Raw genomic sequence first — 14207 nt, 5'->3', positions numbered from 1 at the left:
ATGTAGAATAATTAATTAATAGTCAAAGCTGGTACAATTTTCTACATGCTTCCTTGTTCCTATAATCTTACCACAGTACCAGATCAATTAATTCTATTGATGGGAACAATACAAGCAGTTTGTCCAGCCTATATAAAAGTTGAGATTTACAGTGTAATCCTATCCATGTTTACTCTGTAGAAAGTTCCAGGGAGTTCATTGGGACCCCCAGGTGAGTGGGTAGAGGATTGGAGCTGTCATGATTCTAGGAGTAGAGGCATTTGAGAATACCTGTTCCTACTGACAGCAGAAAGTTGACAAAACTGCCTACTTGGGTGGAGGACAATGTTTTGGCCTTATGCCAGATGGGTGAATGTTCTGGGAACAGTAAGAGTTGAAGCTGAGGAGCAGAGAACTCACAGGTACTCCTTGGCTGTGTACATGCAGGCAAGTTATCAGAGCAGAGGACACGTTGCCTTTTTTAGGAGGACACCTAAATGTGCTCACCTGTGTGACAAGCACATGTTGCTATACAGGTGCACTGGTGGCACAGCAGTGATCCGTTGTGGCTCCGTAAGGATGTGACAGTTTCAGGAACTACTCCAGGTGACCCAGCACGCTTGGAACTGCTCTAGGGCAATAATGAGAAGAAAGACATATGATCTAATGCTTCAGAAATAAGGACGTTTCATATTTCATGACTTTTTAGAGAAGCCCATAAGACTCCTTTTGCATGACTTGATTCAAGGATTTCCCCATTTGGAGTGGTAACTTGCAATACCACCTTATAGAAGAAAGGCAGCATTGTGTTAATTAAATATGCTCCTCCTTGTCTGTGCAACTGTAGGTAATCTTTTTGCATATCAAGGATTCAACTGAGCTGCAGCTCTTCCACTAATTGTATGTTTTCTGTGAGATCCATGGTGCCGCAAAATATGCCCGCTGATCGTTTAGCTCTTCAGGGAGTTGGTAGTGTGAATTAATCTCCATATACTTGTTTAGTTGCTTAACATGGGGACAGTATTCCAGACATTGGCTTGGATCTGAACTTCTAACTCCATGAACAGAGCTAAAAGTTAGGATCCAGGTCATTTGAAGGGAATCAGATATGGACAGTGATGTAGTGGTAAAATTTGACTGCATAGGCTCAACTTGTAAAGCACATTGAACTTTAACAAAAGATTTTGAGCCAGCTGAATTGCTAACTTTAGCTTTTAATTAGAAATGCAGATGTCTTGAAAATATCTGTTACCATTTAAACTGCTACTGTGAAGTAGGAGTTCCATCATAGCAGAGCAAGGACCTACCCTGGTAGTCAGGCAAACGAAGTCCCTGCTCTTGCTCTGAAAAATGTCCTGTACCTGCACTTCCTTGCCTTTCTCCTCCACTACCTCACTACATGCAACTGCATATTCCAAGTTATTTTAGCTCCTTGCAAGAGGGGCTACTGGGTTTCTGTGTTAATTATTTTTCTAGTCTAAAACTGGTGGGATCACATCAAGACACCTTCCAGTTCTGCACACCAAATCTGCCTCAGTTGATCAGGTGTTCCTCCGCACCAGAAAAATCATCCTGTCTCCCACTGCTGATTCTAACACATTATTGTGTTATTACATTTGTTATTGAAATAGTGTTAAAAGGTTAATCTTTCCAGAAGCCTTATAATCCCCTGAAAGGGTGAGGCTGATACAGCAGCAAGCATAGCTTGAGTGGGTGGGTGCGTGCGTGCGTGGGTGTATGTTTGAAACCCTAACCCTCCTGCTTTTAATTTCAACCATTGACGACCTTTTGAAATCCATCTTTCTGGGAGGTTATGAATAGGTTCTTCTAAGCCTTGGCCTGTATTTTCAGCCTTCCTCCTTCCACCCACACACACAAAGGCCAGGAAAAGATTAAAGCTCCCCTTTAGAAATTGCTTTGAAATATGGATTTCATTTGATTATCCTTTGCCTGCATGGCCCTTGGTTTTCATCCTCCCCCACAGCTCCTCCAGCCTCTTGTGACTCACGGTAGATGGATGTTGTTGATGTTTTTTGGCTGGAAAAGCAGATTGATTAATCGTTGTGCTGATAAGCGTATGGAGTACCCAGTACAAAAACATCTCCCCGTTCTTCCAAAGGGAACAGTGAGGGAATTATGTGCCTCTTTAGAGGCAGTAAACGTGCTGTTACCAAGTGCAAGTGCTTGGATAAGTCCTACCTCCATAATTTAGATTCCTTGCTTAGGGTTACCCCTAGAGTTAGATTTAGGGCTCCTATATCAAAATCACTGAGCATCTATTCTGCCTTTCCCTCCTTAGTGAATTTTCTGTGACAAGAAAAAGGATGAAAGAAGCGGTGGGAAAACACAGGAAGATTACAAATGAAAGACAATGTCATCTGCCCCCCACCCCCATAAGTGCTGGTTATGACTTATAAAGCTCTATATGGCTTGGGAAAAGGCTACCTGAAAGACTGCCTTCTCCCACATGAGCCTGCTTGGATTTGAAGAGCTTCGGGAGAGGCCCTTCTTTCAAGAGCACCGTCTTCAGAGTTTCTTTGGTGGCGACCCAAGAGAGGCCCTTTTCAGTGGCTGCTCTGAGGCTGTGGAACTCCCTCCTCCCTTGCCACCACTTTCTGCCAGCAGTCAAAGGCTGCTTTATTCAAGAAAGCCTTTGGCCTATAAGTGGGCCTGTTGGGTTGGGTGCTGTTTTCTTTTTTTGCCTTTTAAAAAAATTCTGTAATTGTTATTGTTTTATTGTATTTTAATGTATTATTGTTCTAAACAGTTTTAATTGTGCCTGTAAGCCGCCTTGAGTGCCATTTTTGGGTAGAAAGGTGGGGTACAAATCAAATAAATTAATAAGGAGAGCCCTGCTGGATCAGAATAAAAGCCTGTCTAGTCCAGCATTCTGTTCCCACAGTGGCCAACCAGATGCCTCTGGGAAGCTGTGAGCAGGTAGGGTGGCCACTTATGCACCTTCTAAAAAGAGGAAACACACCAGTTTTTTTTAAAAAAAAGTGGGCAAGAGAGGGCACAGATTTGCATAACATGTGCATATTCTAATTTTAAGTATTATTTATGTATTTATTTAGAGCATTTTAAAAGCTCTGAGCGTGGCTTACAAAGGTTAATATTAAGACAGTCCCTGCCCTCAGGCTTACAATCTAAAAAACACGACACAAAAGGAAAGGGGTTGGGGAGGGAGGAGGGGAAAGAAAATACACTGCTGCCCAATGTATTGGGCTAGGTTGGTCTCCCCCTTGCCATAACGCTCTTTCATGAGACCAGCAGTGCAGCCCCCCAGTGGCCCTGGGTTCTCTGGTCCGGTGGGTGAGGCCAGAGCCTGCAGTCCCAGGGAATTGTCAGTTGGAGCTACGTGCTCTTTCTAGCAGGGAGGGGTGGGGCGAGCTCCCTGCAGCTCTTCCCTCCTCTCTGGCTGATGTATAGGACCAGGCTGGTTTCCCCCTTGTATGGCTGCCTGTTTAGAAATAATTACTGCAATTTAGAATAGAAATACGTTGCATTTCATGATAGTGGGAAAGACTGACCAGGTGACCTATATGCTTGCTCAGTCTGCTGTCCAGGTGCTAACTGGTGATGTATAAACTGGATTTGAATGGGACACCCCTTCGAACAGAGCAGGGGCGCACAACGTTTTTGGCCCCTGGTGGGCAGATGCAGGGAGAGTCTGGCAGGCTGCCAGAAATGGCTTAGTGGGCTGCATTTTTGCACCCCCTGAAATAGAGGATGCTTTCAAATAGAGGACCACTTTCTGTAAAGTAGGACACATGGATACCCTACAAGCAGGACATGAATTCAATAGCACCCTCTCCTGTTCCCCACCAAGTGATATTGAGATGTATACTATCTCTAATAAGAAAAATAAAATCCAGCATCTCTCCAGAGACTCTTCCAAATGCTGGGTGCCATCACTGAAAAGTCCCTTTCCCAGGTACACACCCATCTTATCTGGGATGGGAGAGAAAGCTGAAGGAGAGCCTCCAAAGTGGAACAAAGGTACTGGGCAGGCTTATGAGCATGAGGAAACAACTGCAGGAAGAGAGGGCTAGTATAAAATGACGATTAAGAAAATGAACTGTGGGCTTGGAGTTCAGGCTTCTGTTCAAATGCCACCCCAATCATGAATTTACTGAGTGACTGACCCATTAATGTCTATCAACTACTCCAGGTATACACCAACTTCCTTGCCCTTTGGGTGAACTCCTTAGCACAGGGGTGGATAACCTGTGGCAATCTGTAGGCCAAAACATCTGGAGGGTCATAAGTCGCCTACCCCTGCCTCAGCAGGTGTATGTGTGAATTAGTTTCCTGCATTACCTGCATCCAGATCTGTTCAGAACCTGTGTGAAGCATTGGTGTCCCCAGCTTTGCTGTAACAAGTTGAGGAAATTCTTACTATGTCCCCAGACTCCAAATTTCTAGTCACTGCTAGCAAAAGAAGAGCGTTATGGTGCAATCCTATGCATATTTTGACAGAAAAGAGTCGTACAACTCCCAGCATTCCCCAGCCAGCATGGCTGGCTGGGGAATGCTGAAAGTTGTAGGACTTTTTCTTGTCTAAACATGCATAGGATTGCACCCTTACTTGCATTACAGTCTGGTAGAACACCATTGAATGAAGGTAACTGGGCTGGACTCTTCAGGCTGTAAGTATAGCTAGAAATCTGGCATTCACTGTTGCTGTCCCTTTTTCCTCAAACTCCCTTCCAGAACTATGAGGTACTACCATTTTCTCCCTACCACCTTCAAATCCCTTCTAAAAGTCCACCTTTTCTGTGAAACTTTCTGTGGCTTGACTATATCACCCTCATCCCCCAAACCAGGGGTGGGCAACTTGTGGCTGTCCAGAGATTTTGGCCTACAGCTTCCATCGTCCTTCACCACTGGCTACGCTGGCTAGGGCAATGGGAGTTGTAAGCCAAAACATCTGGAGGGCCACAAGTTGCCCATGCCTGCCCTAAACAAAACAAAATATAATGAGATTTTGCTGTACTTGCTCAAGAGCAACGCTTTTTACCATTCTCCGACCCTTCTCCTCCCTCTGTCTTCCCCACTAGCAGGTTTTCGCTTACCCCTTGGAGTAAGGACTTATCTCCCTGCTTCTGTAACTTGATAATGCCCCATAGAATCATAGAACTGTAGGGTTGGAAGGGGCCTACGAGACCATCAAGTCCAACCCCCTGCTAAGTGCAGGAATAGTGGGGGTATGGAGAGAAATATGAGTTGTGTGCGTCACAACTCAAGTAATACACATGGCCATCTAGAGTCTCCCCACTCCCCATAAGAGCGTTAAGTCCAGGGTTGAAAATTTCCCAGCTGTACCACTGAGTCATGAACACAAGCACCAAAATGTGGAGACAACCAGATCACAGCAGGATGAGGATGGCATCAGCTTGTAAGGACAACCTGGTCGGTCCAGCAAGAAGGGAGAAGTTTGCACTGGTACAGTTAGCTGAGGCAGTAAGGCATGCTCAACCACCGTTCCTTCAGATCTCAAGAGATTTCTGTCCGCCATGAATGTTGGCAGCACTGCGTAAATAATAATAGTTCCCCCTTGGCCCTTTATAAGCCATGAGAGGTGGTGCATACATGGGATGCCTTTTTGTCACAAGAAATACAGACTATTTTAATATTTGCGTCTGCCAGCTTATACCAGCTTATACACTGTTCCAGTGTCTGATCGTCAATAAACATTGTGGTAGAGAGAGTACAGCCTGCTACCTTACCTTGAGCACTAATCCTCTTCCGCTGAGCATATTCCATTTCCGCTTCACACAGGTCTTTCCTGCTTTCTTTGAAAAGGATCTTTAAAAGGCAGCTTAATAGAAACAAGACGCAAAAGGCTCAGGTATTACACTTACCCATAGTTCCTCTAACCAATTTTATGTAGCCTTACGACAATGTTATTTTCCTTTTCCCTCCCACCCCAAATAGCATGTGTTTCTCTTACACATTAACTACTTGATAAATTCTGGATTTTTTCTCTCTCCATGGGCCTTTCTGTCTAAAAATGAGAAAGTTGCCCCGTTTTTGTTGATAGCAATAAAGTAGTGGTAGTTTGCCAGAATTAGCAAAAAATGTTCTGCCACTTGGCCTCTACAAACTTTAATGACATATGATTTATGATCTGACATTCTAAACCAGCCTTCCCCAAATGGGGATGATGGAAGTTGTAAACAAACACATCTGGAGGGCAGCAGCTTCGGGAAGGCTGTTCTAATCCACAGAGATTAAAAACTTTGAAAGTTTTGGGGATTATTTCACACATTTATATGCTTTATTTCTGTGCATGATGGGAGATCCCACATGTCAAATGACATCAGTAGTACCTAGCCTGTGGAAGCCTAATCAAGTGACATCATACTTTTCCAGAACACAAGTTAATGTTTCCGGTCTTTTCTATGCAATTGACACTCTTGTTAGCTTTGACTATTTGAATCAAAAATACCTCTAATTTTGTGTTATCATTTAGAGCATCTCTGCACCAGCCTAAAATCCCACATTTAAAACAGGGCTTTCTGCTTCCATTTTAAATGCAGGATCACGAGGGACTCGCTTTACGCACACTTCCTTCCCCCCTCCTTTCCCCCCTATCTGAGTCTTCCATACGTTTCATTATACAGCTGCTAGATGGCTCTGTGGTCTAGCTCCTCTTATTGTGACTTTTCCTCTTTTCACGGAGAGAACCCAAGCAGAACTCAAGCGCTGTAATTTGATAGTTCATTATCTGTGATCTTTTAAAAAATGGAATCAAGGTCATTTAGTGTGGAAGATGCCCTGGAGGTTGATGACAACATCTAAAGGACCCACAAACTTCTGTGAATAACCAGTCTCAATAGCAGGATAAAAATTCTGTGTGAAGAAGCCCTAACTGCAAGTCTGCTGGCATTAATGCTGAATGCCTGACCCTTTTTGTCTTCCAGTGTGTAAACTTCATGCAGGATTCGGAGACAAAGATACATGCTGCTAATCTACATCTCGAAGCCTGCAGAATAAAGCATCACAGAAGGTGCGTGTAAGCAGTGCCATCCTTAGAGTGTTGCCCAACCTTCCCCAACCTGGCACTCTCCAGATATTTTAGACTACAACTCCCAGCATTCCTGACCATTGGCCATGCTGACTGGGGCTGATGGGAGTTGAAGTCCAAAACATCTGGAAGACACCAGGTCAGGGAAGGCTGGTGTAGCGCATTCCTTTGCATGTCTACTCAGAAGTAAGTCCCATTGAGTTCAGTGGGACTTACTTCTGGTAACTATGTATAGGATTGCAGCCTTGATGTGAGTTTTGTGCTCTGCTTTGTGAAAGTAAATAATAAGTGGCTTCCAACAAGTCTGATCAGGAGTTGGTGGCAGCTTTGGGAACGGAACTTGAGTTTGCCTGCATCCAAAACACTGGTGCCTTAAGCACAAAAAGTTGGCTAATACGAAAGTCCACTCTGTGTGTTTATGCAGTGGCTTGGCTGTTCCCCATCCCATCTTCTTGATTCTGTGGTGATTTCATCTTGATGACTGTTCACCTTGGCAACCAACAGTTGGCAGTGGAGAACTTGATTTCACAACAATACAGGGCAAGCATAGAGGGCGGTGGGGGATGAGACGGATGTGGGTAGGCCTCTGTCCAGAATGGTCAAGGGCACTCATTCCTTTTCTCTGAAAAATGCTGTCCCCTGTGCCTGAAGTTGGAAATTGGATGTTTGTCCCATTTTTACTGTAAGTTTTCCTCCCATCCTTCCCTTTATTATCCTTCAATAATAGAAAAGGGATGTTCCCAGTGCTTCATGATTAAGTAAACATGATACATGGGAGCCTTTCGCTCAATATTTTGAGAAGCCAAATGTTTTATTTTTATTTATTTTTTAAACTTTATCTTGGCAGTTAGATGCACTCCAGCACCAGTGAGGACAGAGCTGTGAAGCAATGGCAAGACCTGGGCAAGACCTGTGTGAAATGTCCCTTCAGGAAGACAAGAAAGAGGGTGGGACAGCCTCAGGCATCTATTCTTCTCCTCTCTGCTTGAACGATGTAGAAAACATGCAGGTGGAGATGCTGGAAAAGGCCAGGGAGCTCTTCCGGCTCTGTGACAAGGAGGAGAAGGGCTTTATAACCAAGCTCGACATGCAAGTAAGTAGGAGAACTGACTCTGCCTCCTTCCCTTCAGACAGAAAGCTCTTGTTCTCCTCAGCTACCATCCATAAGCTGTGTTCTGTCATAGGTACATTTCAAAAGCAACAAAGAATCTTGTGGCACCATAAAGACTAACAAGTGTGTATTGGAGATGCGGGGCAAACTTCAGGCTAGCAGGATCGATTTTGTTTTTTGGTAGAATGCTGAAGTCTATCAACCAAGGCAAGACACAAAATGGTGGCTAAGAGGGTTGAGTCAATTATCTACTGCATCCCACAAACCATATACTGGGATACATACAAATCTACGTGTGAGTAGATCAAGGATTCCAATCATCCCTCTAAAACTGGCCACATCGCTCTAAAGATCTGGTCAAAGGCAATCAATTAGTGCTGCTATTTTATGGATGAGGAACACTGAGGCTGAGAGATAAGCAGTTAGCACAAGGCCAGCCATCGGTGCTGGTGCTGGTGCTGGTGGTGGTTGTATCCCTTTGCTCTCATTAAAGTCAGAAACCTTTAGAGAACTACTACAGACCATCCATAGATCTACGTGCCTGTGTATTCTGACATAAGCTTCTGTGGACTATAGTCCATGTCATTAGATGAAGTGCCAGTCTCTAAGAATAAATGAACACAAATCTGACACCAGAAACAGCAGTATTCAGAAACCAGTGGGAGAACATTTCAGCTTCTCAGACACTCTGCCACTGACATTTAAAGTGGCCATTCTGGAGCAAAGGAACTTCAAAGGGAGGCCAGAACAAGAAACTGCCAAGTTACAATTCATCTAGAGCTTCAGTTCTATCTCTTGGAGCTTGAATTGGGAGGAAGGGCTTCTTTTTAATAACACCACATGCGTGAACCTGCTTAACCAATGCCAATGTTTGTGTCGTTAGCCACAACTAATAACTTTGTTGTTGACTGTTTAAAATTGTTGTAGGTATGTGTCTCTCTGTGTCTCTTTGTATGTTGTCTATTTATATGTTTGCATGTTTATGTTTTTTTATCACATATTTTTAATGTTTTAATCTTTGTAAACCATCCAGAGAGTTTTGGCTATTGGGCGGTATAGAAATGTGATGAATGAAATGAAACTACTTTGTGAATGGCCGCTGTTGATAATGTTGTTGTCACCATCTGCACTTTTTGCATTTCATTTCCCTCTGAACTCACTGTTTACGATCCCACACCCAACCCTCTGTAACTCAGGACAGCCGTTCATGTCTCTGATGAAGTGGATGGTGTCCACCAAAGCTTATACTGTAATAGATTTGTTAGTCTTTGAGATGCACAAGACTCTGTGTTGTTTTTGCTGCAACGGAATAACACAGCTAGCCCTCATTTGTGTGTGTGTGTGTGTGTGTGTGTGTGTGTGTATATATATATTATTATATTTATTTATACCCCGCCTTTTTCCCAGTACTGGGACACAAGGCGGCTTACAAAAATTAAAACATATACAATTAAAACATATGGAAATATACAAAAGTTAAAATATAAATTAAACAACAATACAATTAAAATTATATTAAAACATTAAAACAGCATTTTAAAACAATGCTTTAGCAGCTTACCCCCAGGTTCCAGCTATGTCCCAAAGGCCTGCTGGAACAAGAATGTTTTAGTCTGCCTCCAGAAACACATCAAGGAGGGAGCCATCCTAGCCTCCCTGGGAAGGGTGTTCCACAGCCATGGGGCAGCTACCGAGAAGGCCTTCTCCCAGGTTCCTACCAAACGTGCCAGTGACAGTGGTGGGACTGAGACAAGGGCCTCCCCAGAAGATCTCAGGACACGGGCAGGTTCATAAGGGAGGATACGGCCTTTCAGATAACCTGGACCAGAGCCGTATAGGGCTTTATAGGTCATAGCCAGCACTTTGAATTATGCCTGGAAACAGACTGGAAGCCAGTGAAGCTGTTTTAACAAGGGAGTTGTATGCTCCCTGTAACCAGCCCCAGTCAACAGTCTGGCAGCAGCTCTTTGTCCGAACACTCTTCATAGGCAGCCCCATGTAGAGCACATTGCAGTAATCCAAATGGGATGTAACTAAGGCATGTGTCACCGTGGCCAGATCAGACATCTCCAGGAATGGGCACAGTTGGCGCACTAGTTTTAACTGTGCAAAAGCACTCCTGGCAACCGCTGAAACCTGAGCATCTAGGCTTAGGGCTGAATCCAGGAGCACCCCCAAACTGTGAACCTGAGTCTTCAGGGGGAGTGTAACCCCATCCAACACAGGCTGAATCCCTATTCCCTGAACTGCCTTTTGACTGACCAGGAACACCTCTGTCTTGTCTGGATTAAGTTTCAATTTGTTCTCCCTCATCCAGTCCATTAGTGATGCCAAACACTGGTTAAGGACAGAAACAGCTTCCTTGCAATCTGGTGGAAAGGAGTAGTAGAGCTGGGCGTCGTCAGCATATTGCTGGGCGTCGTCAGCAAACTCCAAAACTCCAGACAACCTCTCCCAGCGGTTTCATGTAGAAATTAAATAGCATGGGGGACAGAACAGAACCCTGAGGGACCCTGCAAGCTAACGGCCACGGAGTCGAACAGGCATCCCCCAACACCATCTTCTGAGTTCGCCCCACTAGGAAGGAATGGAGCCACTGTAAAACAGTACCCCGAAGTCCCATCCCAGTGAGGCGTCTCGGAAGAATACCATGGTTGATGGTATCGATTGCCGCTGAGAGGTCCAGCAGAACTAACAGGGACACACTCCCCCTGTCTAGTTCCTGGTGTAGGTCATCCACCAAAGCTGTCTCCGTCCCATACCCAGGCCTGAAACCAGATTGAAATGGATCAAGATAACCCATTTCATCCAGGAACCCCTGGAGCTGGGAGGCCACCACACACTCTAATACCTTGCCCCAAAATGGTACGTCAGAGACTGGACGATAGTTATCTAGTATGGTGGGATTCAGGAAAGGCTTCTTCAACAGAGGTCTCACAACCACCTCTTTTAAGCATAATGGAACAATACGTTGTTCCAAAGAGGCATTAACCACTCCCGTTATCCACTCAGCCAGTCCTCCTCTGGCCTCTTTAATAAGCCAGGAGGGGCAAGGATCCAGCATACATGTGGTGGCTCTCACCACTCCAAGGATCCTGTCCACATCCTCGGGCTGCACAAATTGAAAAGAATCCATCAACAATGAACAAGCAGGAGCCAAAGTGACATCCACAGGATCTGCATCAACTACAGCATCCAAGTCAGAACGGTTCCGAGCGATTTTATCAGCAAAGTGTTGAGCAAATTGTTCACAGCAGGCTGTCGAGTGGTCAGAATATTTATCACATGGGCCAGGATGTAGAAGGCCCCTGGCCACTCGAAACAGCTGTGCTGGCCGGCTCCCTGCAGATGCAATGGTGGCAGAAAAGAAAGACTTCTTTGCTGCCCTCACTGCCACGGAGTAGGTTTTCAAATAAGTTCTAGCCCGTGTTCAATCGGACTCATTCCGAGTTTTCTGCCAACGTTGCTCTAGTCTCTGTCTCATTCGCTTCATTGCCGCCAGTTCCCTAGAGAACCAGGGTGCTGGCTTGGCTCCACTCCAGGAGAGGGGACGCTCAGGAGTGATTGTGTCCACCGCCCTAGCCATTTCCCTATTCCAGAGATCAGCCAGGGCTTCGACAGAATCACCTGTCGAGGCAGCAGGAAAATCCCCAAGAGCCGTCAGGAAACCATCCGGATCCATCAGCCTCCTGGGGCGGACCAGCTTAATCGGTCCCCCGCCCCTGCAGAGGCACTGAGTTCCAGTGAGTCTAAACCCCACCAAGCAGTGATCTGTCCATGACAACAGAACAACAGAAACAACATATTTCATTTGCCTTTGTTCAAGGTTGATTTGATCAATAGCCTGCTGGAAACACTCTCGGAAGCGTATAATGTGTGTGTGTGTGTGCGTGTGTGTGTGTGTGTGACTTCGACAACTTCTGCTGACGTATTGGCGGGAGAGGCCATGTTGCTGTGAAACTTGTTCTGCTGACGCTTGCATTCCTTCTCCAGTCTGTTGTGCTCCCAGCATTCCAGACCATTGGCAGGAATGCTGGGAGTTGAAGTCTGTGACATCCGGAAGGCACCAGGTTTAGGAAAGGCTGCCTTAGGGTTATGCCAAGGAGGGCTAGACCCTGGAATCTGTAGTAGTGGTGTAGAAGAAGAGAATGCTGCAGGTGCAGCTTGTCAGGAAAGGTGTACCTGCCACAATTCTCTTGTCTACACACCTCTTAAAGGTTCAAGAGCCCCCATCTTTCTTGCTCCTCATCAAGCCACCATCTGTCCTTCAGAGGCAGCCCGTTGCTCAAGCTAGGGTAAGGAAAACGTTCAACTTCAATGGATCTTCTCCTGATACCAAACTTATGATGTTCCAGGATTGATTCAGATAATGTTTTCTTGCTATGGCGTTCAAAATAGTTTCACTTTAAAAAAGCACCTACCAAGATGAAAGAGTTTGATCAACGTATGCACTGGCACGCCTTGAAAATATAATTCAAAAGTTTCAAGAGTAAACTGAACTTGCTGCCACCTGCTCCTCTTCACAAACAAGGAGCTGTCACCTGCATTGCTTGCTAGAACATAAGGGTTAAGCCATGGACAGCTTCATAGAAAAGGTGGGCCTTTAGATGAGATTTGAAGGTTTAGGGAGAGGGGAGGAGAACCTGTGGCCTTCCAGGCGTTGTTGGACTACAACTCCCGTAATTTCTGACCATTGGCTGTGCTGCCTGGAGCTCATGTCTAGCAACATTTGGAAGGCCACAGGTTCCCCCACCCCTGTCATAGTTCTGGAAAAGAGTTTGTGGAATAGGGGAAAGCAGCAGGGAATGCCAGACTGATAGACTTACAGCCAAACAACAGTCCATCCCAGTTACTTTCATACAAAGGTTTCCCACCAATATTTAAAAGCAAGTACACTATTCTTTTGCCATTAGTGACCAGAACTTTTCAGTCTGCAAACAAAATAAGGCTTTCCCCCAAGTTGTGATATCAAAGCTTGGGAGACCAGTTCTTTATAGATGGATGCAGATAGCGTAGGTGGAGATCTCGCACAGACACCTGTAGCTACACCTGCTGAAGAGTACACCAAAGGTCAAGAAACTCATCTGCATTACACCCGAAGTTGTTTGTAGACCCTGCGATGTGTTGATGTCATAGCATAATCAAGGCTTGTGGCTGGGGTTGCTATCTTCCTGTGCCTTTTCTGCCTGACATGAAGAAATGAAGCAGGCAAACGCATGCTCCTACAGTGCTGGGAAAAGCTGGATTCAGGGCCTTCAGCTACATGATTGCTGCATGCCGGGCCACTGCTAACGGCACAGCAGAAAGACCAGTTGAAAAGAGGCAACGTGACTTGTGGCAAAAGCGGACAGAGCTTGCAGTTAGGGAGCGCCCATCTGCTGCAGCAGAACGAAAGGTTTGTCGCTTGCAAACTGGCTTCTGCCAAATTTCCCATGAGTTATGTACCATTAAGGTTGCTTCAGAATTGTATCCTGTTCAATTCCGTCTGCTAAATGCTAATTATAGGAACAGGCCATGTTTATTAAACAAAAGCTAGCTTAAGTAGCGAGTCATTGTGTAATAAATTATGCAATGGCAAATTTCATGTGGGATTCTGTTAACAAAACTGGTTGGAATCTCTGTCCCAGTGGGCACAAATAGATTGTCTTGTACCAACCTTTTGCTTAGGGCCAGGCCTAAAGACCATTTCATATCATCGTTTCTCTTATTGTAACATTGGGCTGTTGCCTTCTGGCAGAGACCTGCATAGATTTGTGTGTGTGTGTGACTCTGGTTTCTACAAACTCCCTTGCCCATTGACACATTTGGCGAGGTTCAAAAATCAAGGTTGCAGTGACCTCTGGGCCAATCTGCTCATCCAGCAAAACCTCTCCCCACCCCCCACCCCAGGCCTGTCCAAAGCTCCATGCCAATTTGTAAGTTAGAGTGTCACAAAGAGAAATTCTGGCATATCCTTCAGCCTGAGGTGCTGGCTTTCTGCATGCATTTTGTAGTTTTCTACATGCATTTTTCTACATGCATTCACTTGCATTTTGAAGCAGTAGAATCCCAAGAGGGCTATGCCATGCATGTGATTTTTCTGAATGT

At 45.2% G+C, this 14207-nt stretch overlaps 1 protein-coding gene across 1 annotated transcript in view; it reads left to right on the top strand.

The window, feature by feature from the left end:
• The window catches only part of CRACR2B (calcium release activated channel regulator 2B), a 69502-nt gene that overhangs the window by 15649 nt on the left and 39646 nt on the right, over nt 1–14207 (top strand). Inside the window, exons 2-3 of the mRNA XM_084856665.1 lie at nt 6906–6991; nt 7857–8102. Of these exons, the coding sequence (XP_084712791.1) occupies nt 7899–8102 (204 nt within the window). The 5' untranslated portion in view covers nt 6906–6991; nt 7857–7898. The remainder of the gene's footprint in view (nt 1–6905; nt 6992–7856; nt 8103–14207) is intronic.

Source organism: Heloderma suspectum, chromosome 1 (genome assembly GCF_057233095.1).
Source record: "Heloderma suspectum isolate Gila_16-S chromosome 1, 16-S_ref, whole genome shotgun sequence".
Lineage (NCBI taxonomy): Eukaryota > Metazoa > Chordata > Lepidosauria > Squamata > Helodermatidae > Heloderma > Heloderma suspectum.
This window is presented reverse-complemented; position numbering and strand designations above follow the sequence as displayed.